General features: G+C 48.7%; 1 protein-coding gene across 1 annotated transcript in view; it reads right to left on the reverse strand.

Annotated features, from left to right (window-relative positions):
* The window catches only part of CACNA1E (calcium voltage-gated channel subunit alpha1 E), a 485,501-nt gene that overhangs the window by 169,379 nt on the left and 294,986 nt on the right, over window positions 1-21,136 (reverse strand). Inside the window, 2 exon segments of the mRNA XM_048497813.1 lie at window positions 366-419; window positions 2,423-2,538. Coding sequence (XP_048353770.1) covers window positions 366-419; window positions 2,423-2,538 — 170 coding nt within the window.

Here is a 21,136-nt window from a genome sequence, read left to right on the forward strand (position 1 = left end):
CGTTTTGCCTGCATCTGTGGCTGGCATCTTCAGAGGCTTATCACAGAGTGATAAGTGTCTGTTACACACTGTGTCCAGTGGACACACAGCCCAGAAAACCTACCAGAACCATTTGTGGTCTCATTCAATGCTTGAGTAAATCAAGAAACTTCCAGGTGAATCTCAGCAATAGAGGCACAAATTCACTGAGGGAGCAGATGCTGTGGAGAAGACACCTTGAGGCAGAATGGCTTGTCCCAGGTAGCCACCCACCTTGAAGATGAAGGCAGCTAGGACAGGAACTCTAGATGGGGACATCTCAGCCACTGGACAGGTTTGTACGGGGGCGGGATCCCAGGTCCCAGACTACTCAAGGGCTTTCTTACCTTCTAAGGCTGATGTGCCAGAATTTTTGTTCTCTTCAGCCAGCATGACTTCCTCTATGTAAAGATGCAGGAAAATAAGCAGTTCAGGTGTTGGGTCATCAAAAGCTGAGTGCAGTGGTTTACAACCTTTCATCCCCTGCTACCGACCAAATATGTCCCATGATCATTAAAATGCCCCCTTAGCTATGAGAAAAGAAACAGCACATAAAACCAGCTCTGGATGAGGCACTTTCATTTCTACAGGTACAGTTATCATAAATATGCTATGAAAAGTAGAATTCAGGCGTACATTCAGTGAGACCTTTGAATGCCTAATGGCTACTGGTCATCTCCTTGATGTTTGATCCTTACTTGCTGTGTGCAACCTTTTAAGGATGTGCTTCTGTGGAAGGAGACAAATCTAGGGTCTAGGGCAGGGGTCTCCAATCGATGGCCTCCAGATGCTCATGGACTACAATTCCCATCAGCCCCTGCCAACATGGCCAATTGGCGGAGCTGATGGGAATTGCAGTCCATTAACATCTGGCAGGCCATAAGTTGGAGACCCCTGGTCTAGGGTTTTATCCTCAGCCCAGGGGGAGCAGAATATGACAATCCTTCTCTGCTGGCCGTCAGAAGCCACTGCAAGTGAGAAGAAAGGACTGCCTACATTCCTGAATATCCATTTATCCCCCAGGATTCGGAGACTGCCTACTGTGGGGACAGTAAGGCTACGGTAAAGAATCACTTACCTACATCATCAATAAACAAACCAAAGCATCTCCCCACTCCATACTAACAGGTTTTTTTTTATTTTGGCAAGATTTATACTCTGCCTTGCTGCCCTCACAGAGACCACCAAGTTAGCTATCAGCTCTTATGTATGCAGCACGTCAGGAAAGAATGGTCATGAAAAGGAAGACTCCAGGTGAAGCAGACGGTATCTGATGAGTCTGGAATAGCTCCAGCATCAGAGAGCAGCAGGTGATAACACTCCAAGGGTTGCCAAGCTTCCAAGTTTGTCCCAAAAGTTGGCTTTAAAAGGGAATTTGACAGATTCCAGCAGAAGAGTCCATCACAGACCGTGATGACTAAAGGGAACGTCCACCCACAGAGGAACCAATGCCTGGGAGGCAGCATCTGGAGAAGGCCTCAGCCTCAGCCTCCTGTTTCCTTGGCCCTCCAGGGCAAATGGTTGGCTGCAGAGGCATACCGGGGGGGGGGGGGGGGTGGTTTTTGCAGGACAGTGCTGGCAGAGCCTCCCTAGGCTGAAGGAGCAGCCTGGCAGGGCTGGACCAAGGGGTGGCCCATGGCAGGCTCCCCACATGACCCAATGGGGGGCACCCGGGGTCAACTGACCCCCCCATGTCCCTCTGGCAGATATGCCACTGGTTGGCTGCCTTGTGGTCCAGGTCACTGGACTAGATCTTATCCAACAGATTCTACTTATGCTCTTGTGAAGTTGCAACTCCTTTTCAGAATTTGCTGGCAAAGGAGTAAATGTTAGGGTGAAAGGATGTTATTTCCTACTTGGCTTGAATGTCTGTGATTAGCTTGTCACCCTTGACCCTCAGGTTCCATCACATGCTCCAGACGGGCATGCTGGCTTCGAGAGGAAGTTAGCAAACAGACCGCCCGCCGAAGAGCTTTGCGGCTGTTGCCAAAAAGGGCCTGAAGCCCCTCCTTGGCAGTGTTTGGAGCTGTGCAAAGCTATTGAGGAATTTTTAAAGGCCAGTCCCCACGTGGGGGTTAAATTTTCCCTCTCTTCTCATGTAGCAACCCCAGAGGCTTTGCTCAGGGCAAATACAGTCCTTTACTTCATAATCATGGGAGGAAAGGTAAAGTGCAATGGGCTAGGGAGGCCTGATTTCTAGTCCTTTTTCTCATTGGGTGATCTTATTGCTAAGCCTAACATAAATCTCAAGGGTTACTGTAAGGATAACACAGAGGGAGGACCACTATTCTGAGCTTGGCAGAAAGCTGGGATAAAACAGGTTAGCACCATTGCTACTGGAATGGCTCCCCAGGATCTGACTCAATGTGTTTCCTATGAGGTCCCTCTTTCAGACCAACTGTACCTGCTTTATCTATCCAGGCACGGTACCCATTCAGTTCCCGCTCAATCTGCTGCTGCCTCCTCAGTTTCATGAATGCTCGGCGATTTTCCACCCGCTCTCTTTCTTTGGCAAATTCCCTGTCAATGTGAGAGACCAAAATCTGGTTAGATAAGATGTCTTTAGCACTCTGTATTGCGTTGTGATGGCACAGCCATCATGGAGGGTAGAAAAGGCTGAATTAGGACACCGCAGGACAGTGCAGGCGGTCACATTGGGGAGAAATTCTATAAACTCTGGAGGGCAGTTGAGAGGGATCACCAACAAATACTGAACTGAAACCTTTAATGGCAATCAGATGACAACAATAATACATACTTTTTAAAAATACAAATGTATAGAAGAGCATATCACAAAATAGGGATCCATATTAAAAAAAACCCTCTAAAACGATAAATTAAAAACTAAATGAAGTGTTTCAAAGGTTACATTAAGAACGCCTTGCAATTACAATACAGAGGGACCTGGCAGTCACTTCTGAGACTTCTCTTGAGTCACTGTCCAGAAGGAAGAGGGTTTTCTGTTGATCTGTCAGAACGCTGTTGTCAATCAACAAAGGTGCCAGCAACTTCCTCCTAGCTGCATTATATAAAGGACATTGCGTAGGACAATTAGGAAATCATGTGTTTCTTCAGATACTAGGGACCCGCCATTCTCCTATGGGCCAGTTTCTACCAGCATGGGCCAGCTCAATTGGCCATGCTGACACACAGAGGCTACGATGGGAATTTGTAGTTCCCGAACATCTGGAGAGTCCGCAGGCCCTCGCTACCCTCCTCCAGATGTAGGATATGATGAACTGACTTCCTTCACAATTCACATGTGACCAAATGCAAAGCCTTTCCTTCAGGAAGTGGTCTCTTTCTATCTAAGAGGGACCCACCAAGGTCTTGAATGAGTTCAGAGGGAGGAAAGCAAGTATGCCGCCATGTGTTCTCAATGCTAGTCAGGCCAGAGATCTTTGTGTGAGAGTTTGTGCTTTTGTAGGAAGGAAGTGCCAGTATGGCCCTGTAGACCTACCTAGATGTCAAAACTCAGCAGGCTGCTACTCTGGAAGGGAGACCTCCAAGGAAGTCTTAGTGCAGGAGGAAGGCAAATGGCAAGTTCACCTCTGCTAACACTATAATCTCCCTTGGAAGCCCCACCTACTCCCTAAATAAGCTGCTGTCAGGGACTTCTGATGACATCCTCTATGGGCCACACATGTGTGTGCAGGTGGGATGTGCTAGTCTCAGGATGAATTTGAAATGGTAGCCTCCCCTGGTAACTCTGAACGCCTCCTTGTGACTTCAACATTCATGTATGTGTCTGGTAACCACGTGCCCATATGCAAAGTTCTCTCCAGCACTAGTTACAGTCCTCCGAAGCTTGGGGTAGGGAGAAACGGACAGCCAGAGAGCCCCATGCAAGACCCTGCAAATAAACATCTCTGCCGGGAGCCCTCATCCCCATCAAATTCCCAGGTCCAACTTAAATGCTACATGAAAACAAATTCATGTGACTTGCACATCTCCATAGACTCCCAGAGGGACCATTCCGCCTGGGAATTTTGTCTCCTGAGTCCCCCATAACCTTGGGGATTGAGAGGTCTCTGATGTTCAACTGGGCCCATTGCCTCTTCAACAGACTGCCTGCAGATTGAGCTTGCACATGAGTAACAGATGAAGAGTACAAAATAGATAGTGCCTCCTGAGGCTAGGCAGCTGCTTCCCTCTTTTGCCTCTCAACAGCCTTTGCTATCCTCTGCTTTCCAGGGTACTTGGAGGAGGAGGAGGAGGAGGAGGAGGAGGAGGAGGAAGGGTTTGGGTTTATATCCCCCTTTTATCTCCTGTAAGGAGACTCAAAGGGGCTTGCAATCGCATTTCCCTTCCCTCCTCACAACAAACACCGTGTGAGGTGGGTGGGGCTGAGAGAGCTCTGAAGAACTGTGACTAGCCCAAGGTCACCCAGCTGGCATGCATTGGAGTGCACAGGCTAACTTGAATTCCCCAGATAACCTTCCACAGCTCAGGTGGCAGAGCGGGGAATCAAACCCGGTTCCTCCAGATTAGAGTACACCTGCTCTTAACCACTACACTACGCTGGTACAGTTTACATACATGGGAGGGCTGAAGCAGTGCTTTGCAGGATACAGTGGTACAGTCAGAAGAAAGAGTTGGAGGGTTTTTGAAAGCCATAGTTGAGAGTCACAAGTATTGAATGACAGTCCAGGGAATTAGGGAGAACAAAGCAGCTAAAGGCAACCCTTGTGGATAATCCACAGGGTCGGGCTTTTACCTCCCGATAGGTTAAGAACATAAGAACATAAGAACAAGCCAGCTGGATCAGACCAAAGTCCATCTAGTCCAGCTCTCTGCTACTTGCAGTGGCCCACCAGGTGCCTTTGGGAGCTCACATGTAGGATGTGAGCAATGGCCTTCTGTGGCTGTTGCTCCCCATCACCTGGTCTGTTGTTAAGGCATTTGCAATCTCAGATCAAGGGGAGATCAAGATTGGTAGCCATAAATCAACCTCTCCTCCATAAATCTGTCCAAGCCCCTTTTAAAGCTATCCAGGTTAGTGGCCATCACCACCTCCCAAGTGCAGCATATTCCAAACACCAATCACACGCTATGAAGAAGTGTTTCCTTAGTTAGTCCTAATTCTTCCTCCAGCATTTTCAATGAATGTCCCTGGTTCTAGTATTGTGAGAAAGCAGAGAAAAATGTCTCTCTGTCAACATTTTCTACCCCATGCATACTCTTGTAGACTTCAATCATATCCCCTCAGCCTTCCAAACTAAAGAGTCCCAAACGCTGCAGCCCTCATAGGGAAGGTGCCCAGTCCCTCAATCATCCTTGTTGCCCTCTTCTCTGCACTTTTTTTCTATCTCCTCAATATCCTTTTGAGATGCTGCACCAGAACTGGACACAGTACTCCGGCGCGGTCGCGACCACTGTTTTATATAAGGGTACACAATCTTTGCAGTTTTATTCTCAATTCCTTTTCTAATGATCCCCAGCATAGAGTTTGCCTTTTTCACAGCTGCCATGCATTGAGTTGACATTCCCATGGAACTATCAACTAAGACGCTTCTTAAATCCCTTCCTGCCCAGACTGATAGCACTGACCCCTGTAGCTGTGGCTATGTGAAGTTTGGATTTTTGCCCCTATGTGCATCACTTTACATTTTGCTACATTGAACTGCATTTGCCATTTCTGGGCCCACTCACCTAATTTATCAAGGTCCGCTTGGAGCTCTTCGCAATCCTTTGTGGTTCTCACCACCCTACATAATTTGGTATCATCTGCAAACTTGGCCACCACGCTACCCACCCCTACTTCCAGGTCATTTATGAATAGGTTAAAGAGCACTGGTCCCAAACGGATCCTTGGGGGACACCACTCCCGACATCTCTCCATTGTGAGAACTTCCCACTTACACCCACTCTTTGTTTCCTGTTTCTCAACCAATTTTTAATCCATAGGAGGACTTCCCCTCTTATTCCTTCATTGCTGAGTTTTCTCAACAGTCTCTGGTGAGGAACTTTGTCAAAAGCCTTTGAAATCCAAGTAGACAATGTGTCCACCGTTCACCCCTGTCCACATGCCTGTTTACACCCTCAAAGAACTCTAGTAAGTTTGTAAGACAGGATTTGCCTCTCTGCAAAAGCCATGCTGACTTTCTCAGCAGGTCTTGCTTTTCTACATGTTTTATAATTTTATCTTTAATGATAGATTCTACCAATTGGCATTCAGGAACAGATGTCAAACTGACTGGCTCTGTAATTTCCCGGTCCCCCCTAGATCCTTTCTTAAAGATTGGTGTGACATTGGCCATCTTCCAGTCTTCAGGGATGGAGCCTGATTTCAGGGATAAGTTGCATATTAAAGTGAGAAGATCAGCAATTTCATGCTTGAGCTCTTTAAGAACTCCTTGGGTGAATGCAATCTTAGCTGTGGGATTTGGTAACCATTTAGTTTATCAATGGCTGCCAGAACTTCTTCCTTGTCTACCACTATCTTCGCTAGTTCCTGATTCTCCCAAGAAGCTTTCTGGTTCAGGTGCAGGAATAGCCCTCACCTCCTTCTCTGGGTGAAGACAGATGCAAAGAATTCATTCAGCTTCTCTGCAATCTCCTGCCATCTTTTAGCACACCCTTTGTTCCTTTGTCATCTAACTGGCCTACCGCTTTCCCTTTGCTGGCTTCCTGCTTTTGATGTACTTGAAGAACTGTTTGTTGCTGGTCTTGATGTTCATAGCCATGCTCCTCATAATCCTTTTTTTTGCCTCCCCTTACAGCTAACTTGCTTCTTCTTTGCCACCATTTGTGTTCCCTCTCATATTCTTTCATCAGCCAAACTGACTTCCATTTTCTAAAAGACATTTTTTTTTCTGATAATTTCTCAACCTCTCTTGTTAACCATGGAGGCTTTTGACTAAAGTGCTGCCTTTCTAACCTGTGGGAAATACATTCCAGCTGAGCTTTTATTACTGTGTTTCTAAAAATAACCTCCAAGCATCCTGGACAGTTTTGACTCTCTTGATTTCTCCTTTCAGCTTCCTCAAGACTATCCCCCCATCTTTGAGAAATTTCCCCTTTCTGAAGGCTAATGTAACTACATTTAGTAGCTGCTAATTGTTCGCATGCTGAGATACTGAATCTGACAGCATTGTGGTCGCTGGGTTCTCATCGGCTCAACAACACTGACTTCCTGCACCAGGTCCTGGGTCCCACATAGAATTAGATCTAGGATCACCTCTCCTGGTTGGTTCCACAACCATCTGCTCTAAGTTACAGTCATTTAGCATATCCAGGGAATGCTCTCTCTCCTTACTATGACCTGAACATGCATTTTTCCAGTTTATATGGGGATAGTTAAAATCACCCATTACCACCACATTTTTTGTTTTTGTTGGCCTCTAATTTCTTTTTCCATCTCGGAATCCTCTCTCTTGCACTTTTGGTCAGGGGGACCATAATAATATATTCCTAATATTAAACTGTCCTTCACACCTAGTATTGATATCCACGGTGATTCTGTAGGGGTCCCAGCTCCCTTGCATTGTCTATTTTATGTGATGCTATGCTCTCTTTGATGTAAAGGGCAACTCCACCCCCAATGCCTCTGTCCTATCCTTCCTATAGAGCCTGTAGCCTTGGTATAACAGCATCCCACTGGTTCTCCTCATTCCACCATGTCTCTGTAATGCCCACTATATCAAAGTCCTCCTTCAAACTCTTGTACCTAGCTCCCCCATTTCGGGTCGGTCGCGTTTCTACTATTAGCATAGAGACACCTGTATGTTCCTGTCTCTGTCCTAACCTGGGATTTATGCTTTACCCTCAAGTCTTTTGTAGACACTATCCCTTGTCACATGCACACAAGTTATGTTCCTCGCTTGTATGTGGTTGATTTAGAAAAAACCTCCTCTGTCTGCATCCCCATAGATACTGTATTCAACCGAAGTCACCTCAGCTCCTGTCGGGCTTCCCCAGTGATCAGTTTTAAAAGCTGTTCTGCTACTTTTAATGTTGAGCCAGCAGCCTGGTTCCTCTTTGATCAAGATGAAGCCCGCCCCGCTTGTACATGCCTGCCTTGTCCCATCAGGCTCCCCAGTTCCTGACAAATCTGAACCCCTCTGTCTCACACCACCTTCTCTCATCCACGACATTGAGACCCTGTATCTCCGCTTTGCCTAGCTCGCCTCTACAAGGCCATGGAACGGGTAGCATTTCTGAGAATGCCACCTTGGAGGTCCTGGACTTCAACCTGTTTCCTAGCAGCTCAAATTTAGCTTCCAGAACCCCCCGCTACATTTCCTAATGTCAGCAGCTGCTAATGTGGACCACAACTGCTGACTCCACCCCAGCACTGTCTAAAAGCCTATCTAGATCAAGCGTGACATCCAAGAACCTTCACCTACAGGCAGGTAAGTCACCATGCGGCCATCACGCCTCACAAACCCAACTCTCTACATTTCTAATGATCAATCACCCACCACAAGGGAGCTCCCCCACTTCCCCGAGGGTATCCCTAGTGCGAGAGGATAGCTGATCACCAGTTAAGGAAGGGATCCCATCTAAGGGAGCATCTTTCCCCACCTCAGACTGGCACCCTCTCCATCCCCAAGGCCTTCTATTCTCTCCATGACATCTGAAGAGATGTCACCTTGGGAGTGGGACCCGCTGTTAGGTCCCCTGAAAGCCCTCGCCTGTCACCCTCTCCCTCTTTCAGCTTCTCCAGGTTTGCCACCTTGGCTTCAAGAGAACGACACGCTCCTTTGAGTGCCAGGGAGCTCATTGCAGCGCAGGGCACACCCACTTCTGTCCTAGTGGCAGATAATCATACATGTATTAACTCAGAGCAAAAAACACTGGAAAGCCCCCATCCCCCTGCTGGCTTCTGCCTTCATATCTGATTTGTTTAGATATTTAGATATTAAGCTTTTAGTCACTGCCCCCCTGGAGCTATCTGCACGTACTATCTGTCAAATATGTCCTTACAATTTAGAAAAAAAAAAGCAATTAAAATTCGGTACACCAGCCAGGCTGAATTATTAAAGCCCTCACCTCTCAGGACAAAAGCCCCACCTCTTAGGGACAAAGAGGAACAAGCAGATGAACTCTGTTAACCCCCGTTAAGCCCCACCTTCCAGATTCAGCAGCCTTTACAAGGAGAAAAAGAGATAACCCCTGTTAAAATAACACTGTTTTAAAAGCTGTGGCTTTGAGAAAAGCCCTCCAAAATGAACACCAGCAGGTCACTCTGCTCTTCCTGCCCAAGTCTTCTTCCCACTGCTGCTACTCCTCTCTGCTGGTTCCAGAGACTGAATTAAAGCCCCACCTCTCAGGACAAAAGCCCCACCTCTTAGGACAAAGAGGAACAAGAGATGAACTCTGTTAACCCCTGTTAAACCCCACCTTCCAGATTCAGCAGCCTTACAAGGAGAAAAAGAGATAACCCCTGTTAAAATAACACTGTTTTAGTGCTGTGGCTTTGAGAAAAGCCCTCCAAAATGAACACCAGCACGTCACTCTGCTCTTCCTGCCCAAGTCTTCTTCCCACTGCTGCTACTCCTCTCTGCTGGTTCCAGAGACTTAGTCTGAGCTTCTCTCTCGCCTGTCTAGTTGAGGCTTCACTTTGTGCTCTTTCACTGTGTGCTGACTTTAGCCAGGCAAACAGTTTTCATCTCTGTCTTGTTTGTCCAAATGCACACATACACAAGAGGTTGAAGAGCTGCTGGTGGGGTGGGAGCATGGATATGTTATTCAAGGGAAATCAGTTTGCTGCAGAGTCACAAGGTCTGCCAAAGGTGGGGAAGGGGAAGCGGAAGGGAAGGCAGGGACATAAACAAGGTCCTGCCAGCAATACTCCCATCTCCCAAGAGAAGGAAGCTCCACGGAGACCTCACAACACCTCTCTGCCTTCTTCCCCAAAGATGACAGCCAGTATAGAAGCGGTGGGGGGGGGGGGAATCCTGATAGCCCCAAATGAACATCTGGTTCTTTGCCTGCAGAGCTATGGTCTCAACCACTTGTGATTCCTTCCGACAGAAATACTGGGTTGTAGGCATGTATCACTCCGCTCAGCACACTGTCAAGTGCCTTCCTCGGATAGGAAGTACCACTTCTGTAGGAGGAAGGGCCACTAAAGTTACAGGAAGGCTCCTTAAGCTTCCCATTTTGTTGAGTGGAGTGGTAGGACACTACTACCATAGAGTTGAAAGGGGGGTTCTTACAGGTCATCTATATCAATCTCCTGTTCAACCTAAGAGCAGCAGTGGTATAGTGGTTAACAGCAGTTGTTCTCTAATCTGGAGGAACTGGGTTTGATTCCCTGCTTTGCCACTTGAGCTGGGGAATTTATCTGGGGAATTCAGATTAGCCTGTGCACTCCCACACACGCCAGCTGGGTGACTTTGGGCTAGTCACAGTTCTTCTGAGCAATCTCAGCCACACCTACCTCACAGGGTGTTTGTTGTGAAGGGGGACGGGTACGGAGTTTGTAAGCCCCTTTGAATCTTCTATAGGAGAGAAAGGGGGGATATAAATCCAACTCTTCTTCTCTTCTAAGAAAGCCAAAGCTAGGACGTTTCCAAAGGTAGCTGTCCATACCCCACCTGAAAACATCCAGCCAGGCCAGGGCAGGGGTCTGCAACCTGCGGCTCTCCAGATGTTTATGGACTACAATTCCCATCAGCCCCTGCCAGCACAGCCAATTTGTAGTCCATGAACATCTGGAGAGCCACAAGTTGACGACCCCCGAGCCAGGGCATGCTCACCCGCCTCCTATTCATTGTCGAAATGATCTTACAGTTAGAAAGTTCCTCTTAATATCAAACCACAACCCACACTTTGGTAACGTCAACCCATCTGATTTAGTCTCGCCCTCTGGAGCAATAGAGATGTCGTCACCTTATTCCATACTTTGATGGAATTGCATTTGCAATAGGATGGCCCATTTAGAAAGATGAGCATTAAGAACCCAACAGGTGGGTGCAGCAGATATGGAGTTGGGTCAGTTTCTTCACTTGGAAAAGGGTGTTTGGGTGTTCGATATTCCCTTTTTCATCTGAAAAGGTCAAATAGGTTCTCTATCCATTATGTGGCATTGAACAAACTGGACAGGGAGCTATGGCCAGTCCTCTCACTCTGCTTAGTGTACATACCTATATATGTATGTGCCATCAAGTCTCAACCAACTTATGGGCCTTTCGAGGCAAGTGAGAAGCAGAGGCGATTTGTCCTTGACTTCCTCTCCATCTTCCTTGGTGGTCTCCCATCCAAGTCCCAACACTGCTTAGTGTCGTGGGCTCCCCAGCAGCAGCCAGCCAGGATCCCCCAGATGAGGAATACTGGCATGATGACCCGGCTCCATCAGAGTCTCAGCTGGCTGAATCTCCAGAGCCACAGTTGGTTGAGTCCTGTCAGCAGCCAGGAGTCACACAGGTGGAGGACAGTGCTGGCTCAAGCCAAGAGCAAGAGGGCAGGGCAGACCATCCCCCCGACTCACCTAGCTCTGTGGGGCAGCTCAGACAGCAGGAGCCGGTCCAGGGCACCTGCAGGCTAAAACTGCCACGCAGCTCCATTTGGAGAGGCCTAGACGTGCCAAAGGGACGGTTATAAGTCAGCTCAGGATTCAGACCAAGCAGGAATGCAGGCTTATAAAAGGCAGCTGCGCACAGCAAGCGTTGCAGGAGCAACTTTGCGGAACAGCCTGATAGTTTCTGCAGCACCTGTTCTCGGACTGAACGTTTGGTTTCGTGAACCCGACCTGGATTGACCAACCTGTCTTTGCTCAGGGTGTACAACTTGCTCTGGACTGCTTTCCCCCAGAACTGAAAGTAAACTTACTCTGCACTGCCTGTTCCCATTACATGGCGGTAACCTGACACTCCTGTGTGCTCAGTCAACCAGGACACTTAGCTTCCGAGATCTGATGAGATTGGGGTATTGGATACTGTTCCACATTTCCCTGCTTGATGTACCTGAGCGAATTTATTTGTGCTGTCAAGCCAAAACTGACTTATGGAAACCCTTAGGGTTTTCAAAGCAAGAGGCGTTCTGAAGTCGTTTGCCGTTGCCTGCCTCCACATTATGAGCCTGGTATTCCTTGGAGGTTTCCCATCCAATACTGGTCATGGGTGACCCTGCTTAGCTTCTAAGAGCTGACGATATCAGGCTATCTAGTTCAGGACACCTGCATGAGATGGATTCTCCAAATACACCTACACATTAAGCTTTACATAGCATACGTGCACCAAAATACATTCAGCATTATGTCACATAACACCTGTAAAAGGGAATCAGTTGCTCTAACTGGGCTTATAGGAAGAGGAGGTTGTTATTAGTGAATTCAACAGTCACCCAGCAGAGGCTAATGTATTCTGAGAAAATAGGTGAACACAGCACAAGGCATTCGGAAATCAATAACTCTTCTCTGTAATGTCAGGCCGGTGGGGAATAGCTTTGGAGGCCAGCGATAACAAGAAGCGCGGCTGACAGTCACAGAAACACTCACGCCTTCAGTTGGCCTATACTTGTACAGAATAGCTGGCCTATACAAGCAACACACAACCTTCTGCCAAGTCCCACGGAGGGGAGCTCCCAATTATGCTACTTGCGCAGAAAGCCAATTACATCCTCCTCCCCAGTAAAACAGGTAAGTTCAGCTGCGTTTTTTCCCTATTCATATTTTTTAAAAAGAATCTGTATATCTGTGAAAAGAAATAAACAATGAATAAAGAAACAACTACAATTAGGACTACCCTGGAAGTTTTTCCAATTTGATTTGCGTGTAGGAGGGAGACCGTGTCCTGAAAAACCCCTTAACTATGACAATGTTCCCTTTTTATCCTGTTCGTTGACCTTCCTGCCGGTGTCTGCAGGAAGGACGCTACACCCACCCTAGCAGAGAGAGGGGAAGGAGGGGTGGCATGCAAGGGAAGGGGAGAGAGTGAGGGGTGGCATGCAAGGGAGGGGAGGGGGTTTTCTTTTTCAACAAGTTGGGCTTCTCATTTTCTTCTTCAATAAGTCGGGCTTCTCGCAGCTCCTGAACTGGAAAGAGGTTTGCCAGCTCTGGGTTGGGAAATACCTGGAGATTTTCGGGGTGGTGCTTGGGGGGGGGGGGGCAAAGGTCAGGGAGGGAGCTCAACCACAGTATTCATCTCCAAAGCAGCCATTTTCTCCAGTTAGACTGATTCTGGATGTCCAGTGATCAACTGTAATAGATCTCTGTTTGCCACCTGGAGGTTCGCAACCCTAACCGGATATCGCATAAAGGAGTCACATTGGTGGGTGGTGTCACATTGGATGGTGTCACGTTGCAACACAGCCAATCAGATCAGGTCTCGGGTTTGGCTACTTGTCACCATAGAATCATAGAATTGGAAGAGACCACAAGGTTCATCAAGTCCAACCCCCTGCAATGCAGGAACACACAGTCAACACACTCCCTACCTATGTTCATCCAGGCTCTGTTTAAAAACCTCCAAAGGAAGAGACTCAACCACTCTCCAAAGGTAGTGCATTCCACTGTCGAACAGCCCTTACTATCAGGAAGCTTTTCCTGATGTTTAGGTGGAATTTCTTTTCCTTCACCATGAATCCATTACTCCTGGTCCTAGTCTCACTGAGGCAGCAGAAAACAAGCTTGCTCCCTCACCAACATGACATCCCTTCAAATATCTAAATATGGACTATCATGTCACCTCTTAAACTTCTCTTCACCAAACATACCCAGCTCCCTAAGTCTTTCCTCATAGGGCATGGATTCCAGACCTTTTTTACTCATTTTGGTTGCCCTCCCTCTGGACTCTCGTTTCCAGCTTGTCAATATCCTTCTTGGAATTGCGGTTGCCCCAGGAGCTTGTACACAGTATTCCAGGGTGAGGAGTCTAATCCAATGCAGAATAGAGAGGTATAATTACATCCCTTGAGCTAGACATTATACTCCTATTGATGCAGCCCAGAATCGCATTGACTTTCTTGGCCGCCGCATCACACTTCTGACTCATATTAGTTTGTGGTCTACTAAAGATAAATAAAATCAGTTCAGAATGATGGAAACCCTTCTTGACTCAGGGTATATTCTGTCTCAGGAAAAAAATGTTAGTATGGTCAGTTGAGGTGCAGTGATTGAGAAAATTATATGCTTCTGCAATTAGAATATAGTTTCAAATGAATTTGAGAATTATCATTCATTTTTACAGACTGCCTTTGTCAAAACCCTGGAAGGGTTTTATTTTGTGTATTATTGAACATGGTACTTTGATGAAACAGCATTTACAAACTGAATGCCAACATGTATTTTTACTTTCAAACAGGTGGGGAGCAGGGCTAGGTAGGCACTAGGACTGAGGCAGAGCATTCTGCAACACAGAAAGTCCACCATGTTGACTTTTGTGGAGAGGAATAGATAACACTACTAACATCTTTTTCTGAGACACACTATTGCAAATAAAGAAAAACCAACAAGAGGGAAGACAGCTGCTGAATTCGCTCACAGAAGGCACTGAGAACTTTTGGTTCATTCCTAAATATAATTTCTTCATCAAACGGGATCAAGTAAGAGTTAGCAATGACATTGCCACAATGTCACCTGTTTTCATTTTACTGAGATATTATGCTGAGGACAAACAATTATATTTTTGGGGTGCTGTGTGGTTTCCGGGCTGTATGGCCGTGTTCTAGCAGCATTCTCTCCTGACGTTTCGCCTGCATCTGTGGCTGGCATCTTCAGAGGATGAAGAAGAAGCCGCCACCGCCGCCACCGCCGCCGCCAAGCGTTGTTAATTCTCAGAAGGTTACTTTGTCAGACTGCCCATTGAAATTCACAAACACTAAGACAACTTCAACTAGAAAGAAGAGACTCTGAGAATTAACAAAGCTTGGCTTCTTCTTCTTCTTCTTCTTCTTCTTCTTCTTTTTCTTCTTCTTCTTCTTCTTCTTCTTCTGTAGTGATGCACTGCTGACCCAGCAGCACCGTGGTAGAACGTTGGGACGCCAATGGACCTACGGCCTTGCTGGTCGCACCGCACCCCCACTCCTCATCCCCCTATGAGTCACGGGTCATGAACTGTCTGGCTCAGTCGGGCGAGGGGACAATGGTCTTGCCCCCAGGTGAGGATTTCATTAGCTCCAGACGCTTTACGCTTCCTCAAGACGTAGCCAGGTGAGATCATGCATCACATGATGATCTCCAGGTCCTTCCGGTCTCCCCGCCATCTCCCCTACCCACCTTCCCTTACACTTCCACAATGAAAACCCTAATAAAAGGTGCGAGAGACCAGCACAGGGGAGTTGTCAGGATCATGAAAACCCGCTTCCTCTGTTGCTGACGCCTCCGCCAGATGAAACCTCCTCCTCCGCCTCGCCTATTCCTTTAGCGGTTTTACTCCCGCGGGTTGACTACAAGCTGGTGCCGAAACCGGAATCCTCGAACCTCCACCCTGCTCACCGCCGCCTGGGAAGGGCCGCGATATCAAGTCCGCTGGATCGGGCGCATCCAGGGACCACCGCTTTCGTATCGCCTCTGTCCTCTGGATCGGCGATCCAGACACGCTGCCCTAGGACACTCTCTCGGTCCGACGGAACACCGTGAGTATGGGAGCTTGCAAAAGCAGGGCTTATGACAAGCACCCTTACTAACTGAAAGCGTTAACGAAATGCGGCAGGGTCCCCAGAAGAGAAGGGAAGCTGCGCGAAATTGGTTGAGGAGATTGAAGCTCAGTGTCCATGGTACCCGGAGGGGGGACATTGAATCTTAAGGGACTGGGAAAACATCGGGCGCACTTCTTCGCGACAGAGCCTCGCTGGCCAACATGTCGCTGCTACTGACGGGAGACAATGTTTTGTCGCCATCAGCCTGCAGACCTATGGCTCCCTTGCTGTAGGTCACCTCCTTTCGATCTTTCACCTTCACTTCAACCCCGAATTTTCTCTATCCACTAAAATTGACGCTTCGTCCTCCTCCTTCTGCCCCTCGCCTCCTTCACTCCAATTCAACTTCTCCTGCTGCTCAGCCGCCTCTCCCTTGTTCGCCTTCATTTTCCTCGGGTTACTGCATCTCCGCTACGCCATCGTAATGGCGCTGGTTTCAAACTCGCAGAACGTATTAGCCACGATCTGCAGAAGAAAAGAAACCCTGACGGAAGACGATGCCGAGATTCTTGCATTGTGCCCCGGCCCACTTCACAGATACTGGGAGGGGGCGGTGGCCATTCAAGCGGGTTGTCGAAACGCCCTTTTAAGCTATAACATCCTCACTGAGTCTCCGCAGCGGCGCGGGACGTGAGTCACCAGCCCCCCTATGTGAGAGGTGGTGCATGCTAGAGGCGGTCGCGCGAGGAATCACTTAATGGTTCCGACGACTGGAAGACCACCTTCCGCATGCTCCTGAGCCCTGCACAATTTGTGATCTGGGAGAGCGAAGTTCACTGCAATGCTTTAGCAGGGCAGCGCCTCCCGGGCGCTCTACACAGTCAGCCAGCTTCACGGCTTTGATGCCTTCAGTAACCCCTAACAATCAGATCGTTCTGCCGGGTGGCCACCCTTTACGGTCGCCTCTTCTGAATGCGCTCTCTTACAAGGCTTTTGAAAGTCCCCAATGCCGGGCAGCCAACCCAAAGTTTTTCTAGCATCCGCAGAAGCCTCAAGAGCCCCATATGCTGAGTTTGTGAACAGGCTCCAGGAGGCCCTCAAGAGGCAGGTTGACAACGAGGAGGCCCAGGGGCTAACTCCTAAGCGCTTTGCCAAGGAGAACGCTCCGCTGAGTGCCGCAGCGTATCACAGGCCTAGGAAGGAACCCCGAGCTGGCCGACATGCTCAAAGCCTGCCAGGATATCGGGTCTTTCGCCCATCAAGCCAGCCTTCTAGTCGCCGCTCTCCGCTGCCATGAGGCAGCCCCAGGACGAAGTGTTTTCACCTGGCGCAAGCCAGGACATTTCCTCCGAGGAATTGTAGGCTGCCCGGGCTGGGGGCCTACAACCCTGACGGGAGGGAGGGTCTCTCCCCAGAGGGCTAAGACCCCCAGGAAAGTCCCAGGGCCGGGCGCCTCCTAATGCCCGCTGGGGAGGCTCCTAGCCTCGCATCTCCCCAGCCCGGAACCAAGATCCGCACCTCAAACCTCTTCCCCCGGGAGCTCCCCATGAGATCTTCGCTGCTCCAGCTCAGTATAGTGATCCCATCCCCCCGGAGACCATTAGGCTGGTCTTGCCAAAAGCTTCCCGGCCGCTGAACAGGGGTTGTTCATCATCCCAGGGGTCATCGACCCCATGCACCAGGGAGCCATCCACATCCAAGTATGGACAAACATCCTGCAGAAACTGCCAAGTTCACCGAACACCCTGCCTCTTTGCTCTCACTTGAGGCTAATCTAAGTTCAGCTAATATAAATCTCAAGGTCGCCCCCCCCCCTCTACGCCTATACTTCCTGCTCTGCTAGCCCCTTCTACTTCCAAAGTCACCATGCCTCCGGCCAGTGCCCCAGAATGGCAGCGATTTCAAAAATCTCTGCAGAGTCCACAGTCACTGAATTGCAGCAGAAAGGAATGCTGACGGAAGAGGACTGCCGCTTTGAGCCTCCTTCCTCAGAATGCCCCATAGCCAATCTACAGGACAATGAGGCATGGAAAAGGGGAAGATGCTCGCGACAATGGCCTTAAGCCAAAAGTCCTTCAGGAAGAAGAAGCCCCTTGGCCCTCTCCAGCTGTGTAAGGTTCAAACCAGATCTCATAGCCTCTGAGCCTGTGCAAAGCCCTAAGCTCAAAGCTCCCAGTGGCAGCAAAATCGCCAGCACCTCAGAGAGAGCAAAATCTCAAATCAGAGTTGCAATCCCTCCCTCGCTACTTTATATATGTGCTCTGTATGCCTATGTATGTTCTGTATGTCTTGCCCCTTTCAAGAGACCCTCTAAAGTTTTCCCCTCATAGGGGATTTTTCCATTGCTTCTAAGCTATGCTCTTGTGCTTCAATTAAAGTTTTTCTCCTTCTGATTATGTGTGCCAATGCCTTGAAAGGCTTCTCACTTCATTACAGCATCCTATTTTAAACGGGACACAGCTCGTAAGCGTGCTCCCCAGGATACCGATGGGACCTGCTTCAAGCCGCCTCCATCTTAGTTTAAACCTTCAAAACTTTCTTCAAACCTCTCCTTGAGAACCTTTTCCTTCTGGCCCATCTGAGCCTTACACTGCCACATTGGCATTTGGCGCAAGTTTACATATGAAGCCAAAATCATTTTCATGCTCCCACATTCTCTGCTGAGGGCTCCCTGGCTAGTCACAGTGCCAAGGGGGGGTCTCTCAGCCACACCTATCTTACACAGCCTCCGGGCTGTGAAGGTAGGGAAGCGAGCTCAAACCGGCCAAAGTCCTCCTTTACGGGAGGGGAAGGTAGAGCTGACTTCCAAACCCTTCCCCCCTGCCTCCTTTTTTCTGCACACCCTCCTCTTTCTAATGGGCTGGACGCACTCCCACCTCTAGATCTAGGGATCTGATAAAGGGCTTTTGCAAACCCCTCTCAATTTGCTCCTGTGATCAAACCTCAAGCCCAGGAACTGTTTTCTTTGCATCTTCTCTATATCTTTCCTATAGACGCTTATATTACGATATGACTATAATTGTGAATTGTTCAAGTTGCTTTGTAAAACCCACACCTTAGACGGTGATTGGGATTGTTTTACAAAACAAACATCCCAACCTGGATATGACCTCTCCCTTCTCCTAAGCCTTCGGGCAATTCCCTGCCTTGTATCTCTTAACGCCTTTGAATGTTGCAAGTGATCGTTGTCGAATGGGCCAACCGCGCCTAACGAAAGCTTGGCCAAAACAACGAAAAAAGGGGAGTAGTTCCCCCCCCCCTATTGACCCAATCAATCAAGGTCTCATCCAGCAGACCATATCCAAAGTACTCTTCTCTATTCTCTATCAAAATTGCCCGCCCCCCCCCACTCCAGGGCTCGGGCTTTCCATTGTCATCTATAAGAACGAATTAACTCAGCCAGCACGCAAAACCCCTGGGGGGAAAAGTGCTGCCGCTTGTTTTTTCTCTTCTATACAGGGAGTCCAGCTCGCCAGGCCAGGCCAGCCCCATCCCGAGATGGAGCTGGGCCTCCCTGAGGATCCACCCCGGCCAGCCCTGTTGAGAGAGCCCGGATCACCCTCCAGCCTGGGCCAAGATGGGAGGGACCTCTGGAACCAGTACACCCATTCTTCCACGGAGATCGCAGAACCCAGGCTGCCATTCGGGCCAGCTATGGCTCAAAGGTTGACGCTGTGTGTCGCTGCTCCTCATCTACAGCCGCCATTCTCTCCCTCTGCCGCCCCCCTGGCTGAAACTTGGAATTGCAGCCAGGAACATTCCTGGATAGATTAACCCTTGGAACTCTCCGCTGTTTTCAGCCGCTTTGAATAATTGTTGGAACACGCTTCTTCACAACCTTGCTCGTGGAGAATCACTGAACCTGCAATGCTAAAGACTATCAGTAGCTCTCCTTACTTGAGAAATCCATGGACTTCTAACGCCATCGCTTCTGTAGCTTTGGTAGTCAACAGCAAGAGCCATGCATTGGACAATTATGCAACCACGGTTGCCTTCCTTCCTACCATCATCCAGCCTATGTATCGCTTAGCCATGTTTTGTTGTTTAAATTTATTGCATGCCCTAGTTTTGAAGTTATGTTATTTGTTATTGCTGCATTTCCGCCTGTCTGTCTGCCGACTTCTGCTACCCAGGCTCCACCCCAGGAGCCCGACGCCGCCGCCCGGCTCTGCCTCGGATCCCTCCTGTCAAACGACGCTGTCGCCTCTCCATGAGCCTGTCCCCTCGCAACTTCCCTTGTGGGAGCCCCCGGACTTGTTTCCTGTAACACCAAGACTATTGGCCGGCTGGCCTGTGCCCTGGGCGGCTTCCATCAATTCTACCTCCATTGCTCTGGACGCCTTGGCTCCGAGCAGCAGGAATCCTCACAAGCTTAATTCCTAGACAATCGTAGTCAGCTATTGATTACTTATTGTTATTACATCACCAAGGTTGTGAGAATGTACATAATATGTGTTGTTTTAATCTTCTGATAATTCCCAATTGATTCATATGAAAGTACGTGAGCTGCAAGAAGTTGTATCTAATCTGAAGTATGATGTTTTGCCCCATTGGTGGTCAGCCCTCTGGAGCTGGCTGCCGGGAGGATGGTTGAGTGTTATTGTACAGCTCTGCATTGGTTTAATTGTGTGCCTCGTTATCGGATCTTGTTTCGCCTAATGTGTGTCTAATATTGCTCTGTAACGCAAAAGAAGCCCCTCAATTTCCCCTCTTTACCCCCAAGTTGCCCTAATGTTACACAAGCAGCTTGGTCAGCTTGACCAGATGGCGGAGGAGACAAGCGCCCCTTTAAACTTCTTTAGCATTTCGTCCCCTTTTTCTAAAATGTAAAAAGGGAGGAGATGTAGTGATGCACTGCTGACCCAGCAGCACCGTAGAACGTTGGGATTTCTAATGGACCTACGGCCTTGCTGGTCGCACCGCACCCCCACTCCTCATCCCCCCCTATGAGTCACGGGTCATGAACTGTCTGGCTCAGTCACCGGGCGCAGGGACAATGGTCTTGCCCCCAGGTGAGGATTAGGCTCAGACGCTTACGCTCCTCTCCGCACGTAGCCAGGTGAGATCATGCATCACATGATGATCTCCAGGTCTCCCGGTCTCCCGCTCATCTCCCTACCCACCTCCTTTACACGCCCACAATGAAACCCTAATAAAAGGTGCGAGAGACCAGCACAGGGGGAGTTGTCAGGATCATGAAAACCCGCGCTTCCTGTTGCTGACGCTCTCCGCCAGATGAAACCTCCTCCGCGTCTCGCCTATTCCTTAGCGACGACCCTGCGGGGTTGACTACATTCTTCTTCTTCTTCTTCTTCTTCTTCTTCTTCTTCTTCTTCTTCTTCTTCTTCTTCTTCTTCTTCTTCTTCTTCTTCTTCTGTTTCACTGGACTGAAGTCAAACATTTTAATTGAATTGAATTAAATGGTTTTAAATCACGGGCAGACAAGTTTCTACTGGATATCAGGGAAAAAAATTACAGTAAAAATTCTGCATCACTGGAATCAGCTACCCAGCAAGGGTTGAGCTCTATCTCACTGGCTGTCTCTAAGCTGTTTGGCAAACCATCAAGGATGCTCTAGCCCTTGCTGGCAGGG

The sequence above is a fragment of the Sphaerodactylus townsendi genome, linkage group LG05 (assembly GCF_021028975.2).
Source record: "Sphaerodactylus townsendi isolate TG3544 linkage group LG05, MPM_Stown_v2.3, whole genome shotgun sequence".
Classification (NCBI taxonomy): domain Eukaryota; kingdom Metazoa; phylum Chordata; class Lepidosauria; order Squamata; family Sphaerodactylidae; genus Sphaerodactylus; species Sphaerodactylus townsendi.